This window comes from Tiliqua scincoides, chromosome 1, assembly GCF_035046505.1.
Source record: "Tiliqua scincoides isolate rTilSci1 chromosome 1, rTilSci1.hap2, whole genome shotgun sequence".
Classification (NCBI taxonomy): domain Eukaryota; kingdom Metazoa; phylum Chordata; class Lepidosauria; order Squamata; family Scincidae; genus Tiliqua; species Tiliqua scincoides.
Window position 1 is genome coordinate 173,678,749 of NC_089821.1, and position 18,328 is coordinate 173,697,076.

General features: G+C 42.6%; 1 protein-coding gene across 1 annotated transcript in view; it reads right to left on the reverse strand.

The window, feature by feature from the left end:
• EYS (eyes shut homolog) overlaps nt 1-18,328 on the reverse strand; it is a 556,153-nt gene that overhangs the window by 503,088 nt on the left and 34,737 nt on the right. The window contains 3 exon segments of the mRNA XM_066622702.1: nt 15,689-15,834; nt 16,809-16,916; nt 17,251-17,347. Of these exon segments, the coding sequence (XP_066478799.1) occupies nt 15,689-15,834; nt 16,809-16,916; nt 17,251-17,347 (351 nt within the window).

The window sequence follows — 18,328 nt, forward strand, 5'->3', positions numbered from 1 at the left end:
CCTGCCTGATATCATAATCTGAAACTAAGACTACCTTTGCTAGTGCTGCCAGGTCATGGCCCAATCCTGAGCTGCCCTAAAGAAAAAGCTCATGTCAGAAGAAAGTCAGGTAATTCACGCATATTTCCTGAATTTGAATAATGAATTCAAATAAAGAATTATGTTACGATACTTATCTGCAGCTGGCACTCTGGCAGGTTGCAGCTTCATGACATCCTCTAGATAAATTAAGTAGCCTGAGAGCCAACTGGCCCAGTTCCTACCAATCGTACAATTGCAGATCACCTTTTGGATGCACACAGTCTTGTCCACCCTATGTCTTCAACCATAATGGGTGGCTCCTGCAGCTCCTGTGTCAGTGATTATAGATTGAGTATCTCTTATCCTGACTTCTTGGGACAGGAAAGTGTCTGGAATTTGGATTTGTCTGGATTTCAGAATAATTGTATAAATAGGAAGTGATGCAGCAACTGTTACCCTGCACGTGCCTGATCTCAGAAGCTAAGCAGGGTCAGGCCTGGTTAGTACTTGGATGGGAGACCGCCTGGGAATACCAGGTGCTGTAGGCTTATACCATAGTCTTTCGAGACTGAAGGTTGCCAACCAAATGAGAAATGCTTCCTCTTGCTCTTTTCACTGTTACCTATACGGGTGTCTGCTGGCCTCTTGGACATTTTTCAACAATGCCTGTACAGGTACACACCACAGAGCAGAAAACTTACAGCCTGTACCTGCACTGTATGGGGGAATGAGTACAAGACCGTCTAGTGTTCATACTACGGGGAGGGGAGGAACCTTGGACAAAAATATTTGGATTTCAGAATAGTCCGGATTTTGGATGTCTGGATAAGGAGTAATCTACCTGTATCAAATTTCTGCCTGGTCTCCCTTTCCCACAACTGCCAAGAGGAGGAAGGTCCAGAACCCACACTGTTTAGTTCATAAGGCATTGGTTTTAAACACTCAGTCACAGCAGGTAACCATGCTCAACTCATGAAAAAGGCCACTAGACTTCAGCCAGTGACCCAATTCCTATCAATTGTACACCTGCAGATCACCTCTTGGATGTATACAGTCTTGTTGGGAAGGCATTTATCCATTTGTCCATCCATCCATGCATCCAAACACCAACAAAGTTCCCCAGAACAACCAGCACAACCTATAAAGAGAGGGACGTATCTGCCTCCAAAGACAAATGCTATACATATTTGCTGTCTGAGGGAGAAATTCTCCCCATTACCCAGAAGATGCTTGTGCCAGTTCGCATTCAAGTTATGCACTTTCCTATACGCCCTGAAGCATGCCCCGAAGCACATTACATGAATGATGGAAGAAAAGGGATTGTTAATTAAAACTCCAAACACACAATCTACATGAACAGGACAGGAAGGGTTTCTTTTCTCTTAACCAAACTGCTCCCCCTGTACCCTTCTAAAAACCCATTGCTCAGTAGGCCATAGAAATAAGCAACTGGATCCTCTGGGCTTAGCTGTATTGCAAACATTGCACAAACATTACAAACAATAAGGGCAGGGAGATAGTCTGGAGCTGATAGTCTTCTCTCCATAGCTAGGCATGTCTCCCCTTCCTCACAACAGGGAAAGAATATTTCCTATTTAATCTTCACTCCAACCCCAGTTTTAGTACTCCATTGTCTCAAGTCTCCCCACATAAGTAGATTAATGGCAGCAAGATTAAAAAAAAAGAAAAAAGATATTCATTGAATAAAACCTGGTTGATAAGGTTGTTGAACCTAATATGCTATTGATTTCATCTCTGAAAGATTCATTATAGGATAATGGCTAACTCAAAAGGCTTAGAATTTGTATTTTGAAGTCATTTACAGATTTATTGCAATGAATTATATTTTGTTATATTAAATCACATTAAATGGTGGCTGTTCAGAGTGGTGAAATGTGAATTGCTGGGTCAGCTTGGAGGTAAATATTTTTGTACTGAAGTCTTCACAGCCTTATCAAGCAACAAGAAGAAGAAAAAGAAAAGGAAAACTTTTAGATGAAAAAGTATAGAAATACTGGTGTGAAAAAGACTTCAGTTCACATCAGGTGATAATTTTTAAAACATTGATTTCAGTTAAATGTCAAATATTGCCTATGGAGCATCCTAAGGCAAGATTTGTCCTTTAATCTGAATGAACAATGTGATTTTCATCAGTTCAAGCAACTTTTGATGTATTCTTGCAAACTTTTAATTTCAGGCACCATGACATGAGGCATTCTTTTTCTTTTTTTCTTTCTTTTTTTAAATGGACATCTGGGTCAAGATTATCTGGATATTTATATTTGTTGTGTAACAAGCTATTAGGCAGATTATTTGGCTTTTGTCTTCTTTCACATAATGTTTAACAAACACTGATAATGCAGCTTTTTGAAGTCCGGTGGATGTTAAGGTTGCAACCCTATGCATAGAGGTATTCTTAAACATTTTTATTTTTATTTTTTTCCAGATTTCTTTGCTCCCAAGAAGAACCCAGTGTTATGTGTTTTTATTCCAAGGCTGAATTTTTATAAATTAGAACTATGAATTATAATAACTTTAAAATGTACTAGGTAGGTGATATAGATGATATAGTATAGCAGATGCAGCCACTGTCATTACACAGTCAGTTAGGTGTAAGAAAACAGGGGGTTTTTTGCAGATTTTTTTTTTTTTTACAAAAATGAGAAGTGCAGAAATCTGTATTATATGTTTTTATTTCATTATCACCAAAAAAATCACATCTATACCTATGCAAAATAAACTAGGAGTAAATCTCATTGAATATTGTGGGATTTACTTCTGAGTAACCATGAATAGGATTGCAGTGCACCTCTTCCGTCGAAATCAACGGGACCTTAAAGGACTATTATTATGCCTATTATGCCTATTATTACGCCTATTATTGTTCTGAATGTATGTCCATGTATATAATGCAATCCTGCCAATTGTGTTGTTCCCCTGTGTGATCACATGGCAAAACAGATGCGGGTACATTTCTCACACATGATTAACTACATGAAAGATTTATGCAATTTCCTACACAGAAGTTACTTCGCTGTAAGAAATGTCAGCTTCTATGAAATGGCCCTCAGTGCAATAATTTTGATTGTACTGTTGGCATTTATCATGAAGCCAGAATAATGAATGGCTCACGAGACCACTTATTCACATGATTTCCAAAACCCTTTTTGGTCTGACAGTGGAAAAAAAAAGCTCAGAGATATATCTCAGTTTATTCTCAACAGCTAGGAAATGGATCTCAAGCTCTGACCCTGAGAAATGCCTTATAGTAGGATAATCACACCCCATACCTGGCATTCTCTATCACTATAGTATGACCATGTCTCAAGGGATCATGTACTGTGCTGTGTCATTGGGTGTATACAGCAGAATTGCCAGTGAGTGTATGTGGGCCTCCAGAGGAACCTGTCAGGGATTTCATGGAGATGCTGCTTATGTAAACTGGCACACGTGCTCAGGTTCCTACAGATGTGGTGCCTACAATTTGTGCAAGTGCAATCAACTCAAAAAAGGGCCACTATAATGTCAAATCATGGCACCTCTATTTATACGCCACTTATGGAGGTGCTGATTCACACAACTGGTGCCTCCAGGTAGTTTCTGCTGGCTAGTGAGAATGAAGTTCCACACATTCCCACAGTTGACTATTTGGGAGACCACTATTTGGGAGACTATTTGAGTCAGGCCTATGTGTAGATGCATTTTGAGCCCCAGGTAATCATGGGGGGGGGGGCACCAAGCAACTGAAATGATACATAAAATGAACAATACTGGTGATTGTGAGGTTAAGATGTGAGGTATATATTACAAAGCAAGGCAGCGTGCTCTTGTAAGACCCATGTTGGCATCCTTCAGTCTCGAAAGACTATGGTATCGCGCTCTGAATGGTGGTTCTGGAACAGAGTGTCCTCTCCAGTGCGAGAAGCCTGGGTAAAGTAGATATGGAAGATAGGCTGTTACCCATGCAGCAAATCCCCCCTCTCCACGTCACTGAAATGGTCCAATGGAAAGGCAGAGGCCAATACGGTTGGTTCCAGCAACGTCGCAGGAGTTGCCAGAACATGACTGTGTTCAGCCATGAACTGCCTCAGGGACTCCGGCTCCGGATTTTGCCTCGAGGTTGACTCCTGAAGCCTTTTCCATAACTGGATGTAGCCACAAGGCAGTGGAGGTTTGGGATCAGAGTTTTCCTTCTCTCAGATGAGCTGCCTTCCCAGGCTGACGAGCTCCATCTACCCAGTGGCTGTTTAGTCGCCTCTTACGACAAGTACAGCCAAACTGAGGGCCTATTCTTACCCCCCCCAACCCCCGGGGATTGTAAGACCACACTACAGTAAAAATGCACACTGAACATGCCTGCCACCCTGGCAAGCAAATGCAATTCCTTCTCTTTCTTGGGCCCAAGGCCCGCCTTTCACAGGAAAAGAAACAGCAATTTTCCATACATTTTCTGATTCTGAAACCATGGAAACAATAGTTAGCAAATAGGCTGACTCAGTGGATCTTTGACCAACATTTATAGTTCAGTGGTTTGACCACATGCATATAACCACTTAACTGTGGAGTACTGACAATATCCCAGAGGAACATTAGGTCTAACCATCCTAAATGCTTTGTTGTTTTAAAAGGCCCTTGGAAACAATTATGCTCTGTTATTTCCAGCATATGCATAAACATTAGGCCTTCAGGAGGTGACCTTGACAACACCAATTGACATTTGCAAAGTAATTCCCCAAAGCAGTGGGAAACAGGTAGGTGTTGAACAGTGAAACCTTGGCTGCAGAATGCAATTGACATTCATTTTGTTTCTTGGCTCTCTAGTGTCTGTCTGTAGATCTATAGCAGTCTGCGTTACATTGGCATGAGAATTTACTGGGGAATAAACCATACTCAACCGTTTCCCTCTGCTTTAGTATTCAGACTGCTCTAAAGGTAGCCTTCGCTTTAATATCCAAAGCAGAAGCAATGGAGCGAATAACAGATTTTAGTCCCTTGTGCATATAAGTTCATAAGTGTAGTTAGTGGCATCTGAAGACATATCAGGGGTGTAATTTGGCAGAAAATGTAGTTGCTCCACTCCAGCAGGGGTAGCTGAAAGGAACAAGTCTGATTTGCTCTTGGATATGTACATTGGCTGCCGATCACATCTGGTTCAGAATACATGTATTTGATGTTTAAATGCTTGATTCTTCTCTCCCTTCATCACCCAGCTAAAAATTTAGGCACAGTTTAAAAGTTCATCAGTTGGCTGGTTCAGATAGTGGGCCTGAGACTAGAAGTCTCTTGCGTAATCCAGGGGAACCTTGTCATTAATACAGCAGCAATTATTTTGCATGCTGATGTGATTAGTCATTTTCAACTACTTAAACTAATTCATTAAATGCTTGTGTCTAAGCCATATGTTGAATACAGTTCATAAATAAAAATAGAACTATTTATTCAAAGACGTATTTTCTTCTATTACAAACTACATTCCTGAAGGAGTCATTTCTTGGATTGGGGAAGGACTGTACCATTTGTTCTTAAGTATATTGGGTTGCATCCAAAAGTTTGCATCCTTCATTACATTATTTGAAAGTTAAGACGGTGTGCTGTTGATCTGCATAGTCAGATCAGGCTTGGGAACAGAGTTTGGATATCCCTAGCATGTATACACTACTGAAACAGAGACGCCTGCATTGACATGGTCACGTCGTGAGAATGGGCAATGGCCAGATCCCAAAGGATCTCCTCTATGGAGAACTCATGCAGGGAAAGTACCCTACAGGTAGACCACAGCTGCAATACAAGGATATCTGCAAGAGGGATCTGAAAGCCTTAGGAATGGACCTCAACAGGTGGAAAACCTTGGCCTCTGAGCAGCCCACTTGGAGGCAGGCTGTGCAACATGGCCTCTCCCAGTCTGAAGAGACACTTACCTAACAGACCGAGGCAAAGAGACAAAGAAGGAAGGCCCATAGCCAGGGAGACAGACCAGGGACAGACTGCACTTGCTCCCAGTGTGGAAGGGATTGTCACTCCCGAATCGGCCTTTTCAGCCACACTAGACACTGTTCCAGAACCGCCATTCAGAGCGCGATACCATAGTCTTACGAGACTGAAGGATGCCAACAACCAGCCAGCACTGTCAATCCTGCTCCTGCCCTTGCACAGGACTTAACTGCTTCTCACTGGTGCACCTGGGCATTGCACTGTTGCAGTGCGCTTTATAGCACATTTGCAACAGTGTGCACCAGCAGAATGCATGTTCCGCCAGCACAAGCCCTCAACAGGACTGGGCAGTAAGTTTAAGAAAGATGCTAGAATAATCTGTCAATGCAGAACTTCAGCACTTAGCATAGAATAGAGGGGGGAAAGTGACTTGTTTGACTTGAAATAAGGCAGTGCAGCTGTCTTGCAAAGACCTCCACATTTCCTACCATTGCACTGATTAAACAAGCCATTACGGCTGGTTCCAGCCAAGCAAAAACTCACATAATTCATGCGCATATATCCGCTCCTGTACTTAGATTCCTTCACTCCATGAAAATGTCACTTGTAATAAATGATGAGAAGAGCCGAAACACAATTTTTTCCCTTTAAAATTAAAAAAAAAACCCCAAAAAGATCAAATTTGACAAGAGGGGCAAGATGTTCCTTCAGAAGAAGCCAAGCTCCAAACAGCATGACAGCTGGCACTCTGTAAAGGTTACAGTTTGTCAGCATTACAGTATCTCATGTCTAATTTGGTAGTACAGGAATTCATGCCTTTCTTGTTAGTTACAATACATCGCCAGGCCCACACTTCTGGTGGTGGTTATTCAGTCAGCGGGAAATGGTGAATCACCAGAGTGTCAAAAATAACCTTGTCAAGCCCCGAGGAACATGTTTCACAATTAGAAATTCAGAAGAGCAGCATAGAGCCGCTTGTGGATCAGACATGAAATGTATCCGCACTCTCCTTTTCACAGCGCCTACCCTGATGTCAGTATGTTTTTGGTAGTGTAACTGAGATGCTTGCACACAGCAAGAGAAGAGATGCAACTGTGATAGAAGACCCATTACCTGCCCCCATTTGCTAGGTGGAGGGATGTGGGAGAGACAGGTTCAATCCCAGAGAGGAAAGCAAACAGCGCAACAACCAGGGGGGAACGGGGGACAAGGAAACACAGGAAACTTGCTTATACTGAGTCAGCCCACAGAGCTCAGTGCTGTCTGCCCTGAACAGCTGCAGCGGTTCACCTATGGTTTCAGCCAGGGGTCTTTCCCAGCCTTACCTGGAGATACCAGGGATTGACTATGGAACCTTCCACAGGTGAAGCAGGTGCTCTGTCACTAAGCTACAGTCCTTTCTCCAAAGGATTAGAAAATAGCTCAGGAGTCTCATTACTACTTTCAGTGGGGCTGGCAAAGGGATTACACTGGGCAAGGTTCTGCATACTCTATGAGCCTGTTTTTGGATATGTTCAAGGCTGAAGTGCAAGAAGCAGTGTAATACACTTCCATAAGCCTTCTGGTGGGTCTCCTCAGACCTGCACCAGTGATCTCACTAGGGCAAGTCTGAGGAGAGATAGGGGCCAAGGAAAAAAAGGAGAGAAAGCACCACTGCTGCTGGATCCATTCCCTCCCACCCCACCCCATTTCTCTCCCCTTCTTGCCACATTCCACCCTCCCTATTCCTGTTCCATCTCCTCCACCATCTTACCTGCCTCAGTAGATCCTCTGGGATCTGCTGACACAGGCAGGAAATCTCTGGCCTTATAGCTGCCACTCCTGTAGCATGCTATTCTCCGTGCTGCTAGAATGCCCTTTACAGCTATCGCCACCAGTGGAATGCACATTCTATTGGCAGCTGGGCCCAACAGGAAAAGGGCCCAATAGGAAAAAAAATGTCATTGTTCTGCAATCACACTCTTCAGCAACAGACCTAAGTGTGTGTTTCTTTGGATAATAGCAGAAATGATCATAGTAGCAGAGAGGTCAACAGGTACCTAAGACCACCTCGGCACTGCAGCTGTATGTTGCTAAAATCTGTTCACAGCTACTCTCTCTACTCCTGAGATTCTCCTCCTGAGAACAGCAACGTTGAAATGCCTACACATTTAAGACTGTGACTGTGATATTCCTGGATCCTCAGAAAGCATGAAGTTTCAGGAAACAAGATATTACTGTTCTGATGATCAGCCTCACTTGTCTGATTACGTTACAGCACATTTATTGGAACCCTGTGAATTCCAATTCTTGATGCCCAAAGTATGCTCAGAATCAATTCTGTCGAGCTGCAGTTTTCATTTTCCCAAGTTCATCAACATGCATCAACAACGCACAAATCCAATGCAGTACAAATGCAGTAAAATCATGTCTATGCCTCTGTTTTGAATCAATGTCCTTCTCATGTATTGGATGTAATACAATGATGTATTACTAAACAGGCATTCTTCCTCCTCTATTTGCCAGACAGCACAATAGTAACGTATCCTGCCTTACAGATGCGAACATGTTTGTGAAACTACAGCGCAAAATTGACAGGCTGATGACAAGTCAGAAAGGAAAAGTTTTTTTTCTAGCTACTGGTAACACAGGATGATTCAGAATAACTGTCCTTGGAGAATAACAAAAACTAGCTGGTTTGTGTAACTTAGTAATAACTTACAGCCCAATCATGAGCTTGCACCGTCAGCACTCTGCCGGCAGGAAGTTTTGCAAACATGCCGTAACACGCGTTCACGGCCCTCAGTGCTGGTCCAGCACTGGTGCTAGCAAAGTGCCTACCAGTGCTGGGCTAGCACCGGTGAATCATTGTTGCTTCGCCACTTGTTGGTGGCGCGAACCACCAGGCAGTGGAGAGGTAGGTGGTGGGAAGGGGGCGTGCTGGGGGAGGGGGCAAGGCAGGAGGAAGGCGGGACCGTATCCAGAGCCTCCATGTTGGGTTGGAGCCTCCTGACCTGAAGGCACTTGATTCTGCACCAGCCCAATGGCTGCCACAGAATTGAGTAGCCCCATTGCGGGGCGGATTGCCTTACCCAGGGGGAGGGAATGAAAGTCCCCTTTCCCCAATGAGCCATCAGTGGCTGCCTGGTTATGCTCAGGATGCTGCAGCAGCCATTTTTGGTGCTGTGGTAGCCCTACGCTCCAGGCAGCATAGGATTGGGCTGTTAGTTTCCAAGGGCGCAATCCTATCCTGCACTGGAACAGGCAAGCCAAGAGGCTTGTGCTGTATCCACTGCAGGATACGGGCCCAAAGTGGCTCAGCCAGTGGTAAGCCACCCTGGCCTTATGGGTCTCCTCAGATTTGCGCCACCTCCTGAGGCTGGGGTAGCTCTATGCCTTCCCGACTCACAAGGAGGTGCAAACGTGCCTTATGGCACATTTACAACCCTCCTGGGCCGGCACAAAGGACTTGCTCCGGCCCAAGTACTTATCTGGATTGCACCCCAATGTTATTATCAGTGTGATCAAAACAGTAGGAAGAACAGGGAGAGGAAGAGGAGGAATGGGAGAGTTTTTAGGCAGGGGCGAGAAGGGTAGAAGGTGGAACGGGGGAGGGTGGTTCCCTGAAGTACTGCTGTTTGTCCATTGCGGAATGCACTGTGTTCATTGGCACAAACAGCTGCATTGGCACTGGGGGAGTTAGGATTGGGGCCTATGTGAGATAACAATAAAGAGTCTGGGCATTCGACTGACAAACCTCTGTCTCATTTATATATAGACAACATTTTTTTTCACTTCACAATGAGCCATGGGAAAAAAATCTTCCTTTGTTCCAGGCGTTATCTTTTCTCTTCTAGTCCAACTTGGCTATGAGAAAGCAATCCTGAGTCCTATACCCATGGAACAAGCTCAGGAGATGGAACTGTACAGCATGCAGAGATGTTTTCCAATCAGTAACTGACAACAGGGAATTTGCTTGCATGTACAGAGCAACTTTGCAAGACCACAGTCCTTCTGATCAAAAAGTCTAGATTATCCATAGTCATACTGTGACTTTATCTACATTGGGTATTAAAGGACCCAATTTAAGGGACCTGCAGTAGAGCTTTGGTAGCCTATTGATGGCTTGGGGAATGGAGTGGTGATAAGCTCGAGGCTACCCCCCCCCCCAGGTGTGGCAAGTGTAGTGAGGGACAAGGAGTAAGAGTAGGGAATGTTGGTGTTCATCCTGAAGTAAGCAAGCATTAATGGAGGAGCCAGTACTGATCTTCAGAGGCTGGAGTAACTCCTCAGGCTTGCATTATAAAATCTGTCACAAAGGCTTTCTGGTTTGGACAAGGCAGTACAATTCAGCTGCTTCAGCCCCTATGAGGGGTTGACAGTGAGAACTGGGGATTATGTACAGTCAGATTATCTACCTGAGGGGGGAATCAATAATTGCTTGTTGTCTCCTCCATGGCAAGGTCCTGCACTAAAGGGGGGGGGGGAGTGTTTGGTAGATAGGACTCACTGCAGAGTTTTTTTTGACAGCACCTTAACTGAAATTGATTGAATAAATATGGTCCAATTATAATCTATATATCTTCCTTGTAAACTTATTGGCAGGTACCAGGACAAATTTTCTAGCTGTTTAGAAAGACTATTTTATTTCCAACAAAACTCATTTTTCTTTTAATATGTTATGGAACACATAATTTACAGAGCTAAACCGACACATACACGGACACCCACAGATGAGTTTACCCACATTGTCTTACCATTACTTTCACTGCTTGCTCATCTACTCTAAATCTGACTTTGCCTGAAACTTCTTCTCATTTTTGTTGTCAGTTTCCTTTTCTGTCAGATACTTTCCCCTCCCAAAGTATAACAGCATCCAATAAGCTGGAGAAAAGTATTAGCATATAACTACTGTGAAATCATTATGATGAGACCGATAAGGGAAATAAGCTCTGCAAAAAGCACACAAAGACAGTATGTCTCTTTTGAGCTCCAAAAATATGGAAATATGTAGATAAGGATTATACTTGTGGTACCTGCATGCATTGGAAACAAACTTCTTCCCATCAAGAATAACTCCCCACTGTGAATACGCACTGCAGGATTAATCCCCATCTCTTAAACTTTTTTCATGGGTTTGTGGATTTAAGTTGGAGTTTTAATCACTTCCTATATATTAGTCTTGGTAAATAACCAAAGCACATTCAGCAATTCTAGCTGTCCTAGCTATGGGTTTGTATAGTAAACAAAGCCCTTTTCCTTCACATGCTTAAATATACTATAGCAATATTGTAATTTGCTTGCTTTAAGACTTTTAGAAACAGCAATAGAAAAGTGAAATCATCTAACCCTGCACTACAAGGAGGAACCACAGTGGTAGAAACAGGTACTATTTTCTTTTGGATGCACTAAATGGGCTGCCAAGTGGGACACAACTGAGAGGCGGTTAAATTATAACACTTTCTATATAACTTTTTAAAACATTCACAAAACATTTGTATCTACCTGTTTACCCATAAACAAAGCAGAGTTTAAGCAGAGGCAGATGAGGTTGCCCCATCTATCCAAGTACACTCTTTTATTTTCTACCATATAACTGAGTGGTTATTATTTATCCCTGGGGAAAAATGAGCCATTGCCCTTTGAGGCAGTGTTGTGGTGGGGGCAAAATGATAAATCTGTCTTCTACCACAGACACTGACATGGACACTCAGTGGCCCCTCCATATCAAGGATCCCAGAGGATGGCAACAACATCTTTATGTTCAGCGTACTCAGAAATTCATTGTTCCTCTACAAAAGGGGCAGTGCAACATAAAACTACTCTTAACACACAAGAACACCCATATAGTTCCCATCAAAGTGATGGCAAGTTTGCAAGTACAAAAATTCTCAACCATGTTACATCATGCACAATAATTTACACTTGTGCAAAGTGGAGTAAAAGCTACTGTCATGAATTATTTATGGTTTATGGGCAACACAAGATGTAAAGCTGCAGAGAAACACACTGCACAGCACTCGGTATATGTATCCCAGATTTCCCTAGTGCAAAATACGTATGGCTATACACATGTATATTAAAATGGGAAGAGGCAGTTTGAAATGTATTTGCTTTTTAATCAGCTAAATATATTGCCTGGTTATATTCCCATAAATTCAGTGCCTTTAAGCTGCTGACATATTGACTTTTTAAATTGTCTTTTTCATTATCCAAAACGGAGAAGGTTGGCACTCTCGCAAACAATATGTTTTCGTTTCTTATGAATTAGGTGACATAAAGCCAATAAAACATAGCAAATAGTCATGCATCATCATAGCTGTATAGTACATTTCTAAACATACATGTTTCTCAAATTTTCAAGCTGTCAATAAATTGCATCCAGTACTGAGCGCCAGCCTAATGAATCATGGGAATTGTGACCTTCACTCACAAGCCAACAGCTTATAACTTTCTTGAAAAAAGCATTTTTGCCAGACTTGCAAATAAGAACATTTTGTATTCTGGATGTAATGCACTTTACATAATTTGTCACTAGCAATATATACTGGAACTCAATAACAACATAAACTGCTGTTAGGAATTAATGCTTATATTGGTAGTCAAAATGGGAACCGGTTACAAATCTTTCCAAAAGCATATGATGAACAGATGAAAATATGAATAGAACGAACACAATGAAAAGGGAATCAGCCACAGTCTTAGGATCAATTTTTAGTACACATGTACAGGGGGGCCCCCATACCTGTGGATCTTGCATCCACGGTTTCACGTATCCACAGGTGTAGGAGCCTCCGGCACTCCTTCAGGACGGAAGCACAGCTTCCCTCGCTTTCAGAGGCTCTTCTAAGCCCTGCAAAGGCCACATGCATCTGTCACAGCCTCTGCAGCCTCATGATGGCTGTTTCAATTTTTTAAAAAATATGATTTCTGGTTTTTTGGCAAAACTTCACTTCTGGTTTTGCCCCCAAACTGGAAGTTACTGTTGTTGTTGTTTTTTTTTTTTTCATTAAAACAGCCATTCTGGGGCCCACCGAGGCTGCAGTTGGACGCACATGGCCTCTGTGGGGCTCAGCAGAGCCTCTGGAGGGTGGGAACATCCCCAGTATCTGCGGTTTCAAATAACTGCAGGGGTTCCGCAATGGAACCACAGGGGTGGTGGTGGTCCACATTGACTAAAAATAGCTCCCCAGGCTTTCAGATGGGGTCTTTCTCTGCCATAGCTAGAGACACTAGGGACTGAAACCTGGGACTTTTTGCAGGCAGAACATGGGTTCTAGCCCTGAGCTATATACTGTCCTCCTGGAAACTGAATGCTACCCAACAGCCATGCACAAGAGCCCAGTAGCAGCTCAGATAACCATGTTGTTTTTGGAACTTGCTGGGGGTTCCAATATTCTTCTTTTTCTCCCTTACCTTGAGGAGTAAGGGGAGTAATGTTCCCGTACCTTGAGGAGGCCTCTGTGAGTGCCTCCCCACCACAGGATGCAGCTCACGCCCCATTGGCATGGCTGCACCAGCACTGGAAAACTGGATAGGATTGGGCTGTTAGAGGGCTATCATGCACTTGGTAAGCCACAATACATCAGTGGTGTGCTATGTAGAGCTTGATGGGTCACAAGGGATGGGTCACAAGACCACCTGCCATAGACACTTGTATTGATGGTACACCACAAGGCATTCAGGGAGATACCCCAGCACCTGCACAATCACAGCGAAACACACATGTCACAATTTGCAACACTGCTGTGATAGCGCAGCCACTCAGAAACTGGGTGGAGCATATGTGCAATCACAGGGGAGCCTGTCACTGCTGCAAACTCTAGTATCTCCTTGTATGTGAGGCTATTTTAATTGGAGGGACGTGAGGCTCTGGAACTATTTTCAGTGGAGCAGGACAGGGGAGGGGAGGGTCTGCCTCCCCTGACTGAACGTCCAAGCAATACAGAGTTTGTATAATTCAATATTAGCTCTTTCAGTGACTATCAATAAGGGAAAAGGGGAATATATTTGAATTATTTTACATTGATGCAAATGTTCACACACCCTGCCTAGTGCATCCACCAAGCAGAATTGCTTCATCATCTTCAGTAGCATTTCTGTAGTACTTCAAAGTGTCCAAAGCACTTTATATGCATAATTCTGTACGTTTGCTTACTGCAAACCTATAAGGTAAATCAACATTATCCTCATATCAGTGGAAAAGGCGGTACAGAGGCTAAGGCTGAAATCCTATGCACATGTTCTCGGGAGTAAGTCCTGCTGAGCTCAGGGACTTAGTAAACATGCATAACAACCCAATCCTGAACTCCCGTGGTGTGCGGCTGCGGCGGCACAAAAAACGGCTACCACCGCATCCTGTGCGCCTCGGGCAGCCACGGGCAGCACCTTGGGAGAAGGGGACTTTCGTCCCTTCCCTTGGGTAAGGGAAGTAGCCCCGCAATGGGGCAACTCAATTCACTGCCAAACAGAAGTCAGCGGTGAGGGAAGAGCTTTCGTGTTGGGCGGCAAGCCCCACACGAACACTTAGGATCTGGTGGAGCGGAGCTCCACCAGTCTCACCTCCCTCCCTCCCCACTCCTTCCTCTCTACAAGCTTCCCCCCACCCTCTCCCCATCTCCCACCCCCCATCATGCCTCCTCCCTGCCCTCTCCCCTCCCTCTGCCCGCCTCCCCCTCCCCGGAACGCCTCCTCCCCACCGCTGCTTTCCTCTCTGCAACTCAGCAGTCCATGTGACCGCTGAGAAGTGGAGGCTAGGCTAGCATGGGCGCTGGCCTGGTGTTAGGCCTCACAAATGTGCCTTATGGCACGTTTGCAACAGTGAGCACCAGCGTTAAGCCGATGCGTCGAGCCCAGGTTTGGGTTCTAAGTCCACCCAGTGAGTTCAGGGCAGAGAACTGGGGGACCTCCCAATTTCTAGCTCTCTCTCTAATCCACTGCATGAGACCAGCTCTCTTCCTTACAATATTCTTCATGATAATAGTATTTTAAATGCACTAAGACATATGTATTTCTTATAATTATTTTAATTTTTATTTAAATATTTTAAATGCATGAAGACATATGAATTTCTTATAATTATTTATAAAACATCCATTATGCATGAATCATATATGATAAACACTTAAGCTATTACCAGGATGATTCACAGATCTTTCAGTACAGCGTTCCTTAGTAAATAATTCATTATTACTTCTGTGTAAGTTTAAAGATCACTACCTGAGAAAAATTTTCAATCATGCAGCTTAAGGAAGTCAAACACTCAATAATTAGAAATTCAGATATAAAGCAGTTTTTTAAAATGCCAAATTCTGATTTATTTTACATGGCCAAGATTTATGCTAATTCATAAGGCATCCAAACTGTGATAAAAATTGACATAACTGAAAAAGGGTTTGTGATATATGCATTTGCAGAACTCACTCAGAAGCTATACTAATAATTATTTTTTCTTGGCTGAATTCACAGAGAATTGATTTTTGCTCTGCACTATGTAACCTCTCTTTTAATGTAATTCAGCTAAATATCTGGATTGGTAAGAAACCAATAAATCAGGCATGACGTAAATAAGGTCCAGAGGTACTTAACAAGATGCAGATCCAGGTGTCACTGGGGAAAACATTGATTTGCCTTCCAATATGTGTGTGACCTCTTTGCCCATCTTTGATGGAGCAGCAACTCTTTTTTATATGGTAACTCTCAAGATTCTACAGTAAGTCTTGGTTTGTTTCCACAACATTCTGCAAAGGTACTATACCTGTGAAGCCAGGGGCGCAGACACACTGGTAGCCTCCAGGCTTGTTGAAACAGCTTCCTCCATGCAAACAAGGAAGAGTTTCACATTCATTTACATCCAGCTCACAGAGGGACCCATAGTAGCCAGGTGGACAGCTGCAAAGGAACCTATTATGATATGGAAAAGAAACACCTCTGTGTATATCAATAAGCAATATCACTTCATACAAGTTCATGAAGCTATCAGTTACATCAAGCCTAAAACATTCAAGTAATTGTCAAGAAACTGGAATGCTCTCATACACATTTGGTGATCTTTCTCATCCATAAGGGAATTCTTGAACTTCTCTGAAATGGATTAAATAGTAAGTTAAAATATGCTACATCTCTAAATATGGAGGTTTTGTTTTCACATGCATGATCAATCTGCAATCTGTCAGATCCTTTCAAAAAGCCATCCAAGCTACTGCAATCAGTTGGGAAGAAACTGTAGAGAGCACCCTTTTCACTTTCATGTATGTGTGTGCCTGCAGTGCAGGCAGGCAAGAGTCCATAAGGGCATTAGAAGAATTCTGCTAGAGACCATAAGGGCATTAGAAGAATCTAATTAGAATTAGAAGACAAAATAATTAGTCTTCTGTGGTTATGACGACAAGGCACCTCAAAATGTAGGACATCCAAGAAAAATGTAGATACAAGACAAAGTAAAAGATAAAAACATTTGTATATTGATTTCATATGGTTAAACACCATTTTATTATTAAATTTAAAACTACATTGCATATAATTGAATACATATAATTTATTAATTCCAAGAAGGTTATGTGCTGCAGAGGACCACTCACAGGGAAAAGGAAAACGTTTAAGTTTTTTTCCAGAACACGAGGCTAAAAAAGAGGACATGTCCTGGTAAAAGAGGATGTCTGGTCACCCTATTGACAGCCCATGAATTGGTTTAGTCCCTCCTTAAACCATGATCCCCTTTTTAAAACACAGTATAAACATATTATGCAAGGAAAAGGAGAAATCATTCAGTTCATATAGGCTATGTCCTTCAGTTCATACAGTCCTAGATGCAATACGTTAGCTCGATCAATACAGAGGCAGATCTTTTCATTTTTTATTTGATTCTATTCACAAACCTGTTTATAAGATCTATGCATGTTCCACTGTTTGCACAGGGACTTGATAGGCACTCATTAATCTCCACTTCACACAATGTCCCAGTAAAGCCATCTCTGCAGTAACACCTGGAGAGAAGGATGACATCTAGTGAAGGCACAGAATATTTAATATCAGGAGAAAGAAAAGAAAAGAAAAAAGTAATCTTTCATTCTTTGTGTGTGTGTATGTGCTTGATGCACTACAACATACATATTATTTAGACAAATTGGAAAGTATTTGTAGCAGATGCCTTGGAGATATAGATGTGTGTTACAACTCTACACTATATAATTGTAGAACTTTGAAGTAACTCCATCCACAAATCAGCTCAAACCATGCTGGTTATACTCCATTGTCTTTAACTGCAACAGTCCCTAAGTCAAAACAGACAGCTTTGTTTCTTTGGGTTGTTTTCCTCACCTGTAACTGTTAACCCCATCCACACAGTGTCCTTGATTCTTACATGGGCTGGAGATGCACTCATTGGTGTCAATTTCACAGTAAGTACCTTCAAATCCTGAAAGATAGATGAAACAGGTATGGATCAGTGATCTCCACTACTCAGTTTGAATGTCAGGATCAGTGATAACAAAGGCCCAGGTGAATGCCTTCTAAATGGAACTTGAAAGTGCCTGAAGCATTTTTATCCCTAGGACTTAACGGGCAATGCTTTCCCTTGAAGAATATCACATATCTAATAATACAGATAGGACTGAAAGCAAGAAATGAGCATCTGGTTAAATCTACTGGGAAATGGTAGCCTGTCTTAAAGGCTTGGAAATGCTTTATCACAAAAAGGGATGCTATGTCCAAAAGCAGAAAAAAATCTGCCATACAATGAGTTTTAATCTGACATTTCAGTAGAGAGCTACTGGAGTCAGAATGAATATTTTGTCCCCACCCCGATATCTTCTTTTCTTGGGGGCATTGCGCTAATTAGAAATGCATGCTGATAAAGATCAGGTTAGTAGGAAATTTTCATCTTGGGAAGGATCAGTAGACAGGATTCGGTTTTCACTGCTAGGACCATTCATACAACTGGTGCCCTCCACCCCCCCCCCCCCCCAAGTGGAAGGATCACTGACCATTTTCACAGGATTGAGCTGCCTTTGTGAAAGATTTCAAACAATAGTAATCAGGTTAACCCAACCTGGACAACGTTATCATCTTATTGTATTTAGCTATTAAATTGATTGTTGTTTTTGTATTTTTTTTGTATTTCAAAGAGGGAGGCTCTTGATGGACAGCCCAATCCTATCATGGGCTTATGCTAACAGATCTTGACAGGCGCCTTGGGTGCCCTTCAGGGAGAAAGGCGGAATACAAATCCAATAAATAAATAAATAAATAAATAAATAAATAAATAAATAAATCAGCATAATTCTGGCAGCATGAAATCCACACTGTTGTCATGCACTTTGGAATCACTGTCACAAATGGCTGAAGGCTCTGTGCACATGCTAGCAGCTGCTGTATACCCACCAAAGGAGGTAAATGG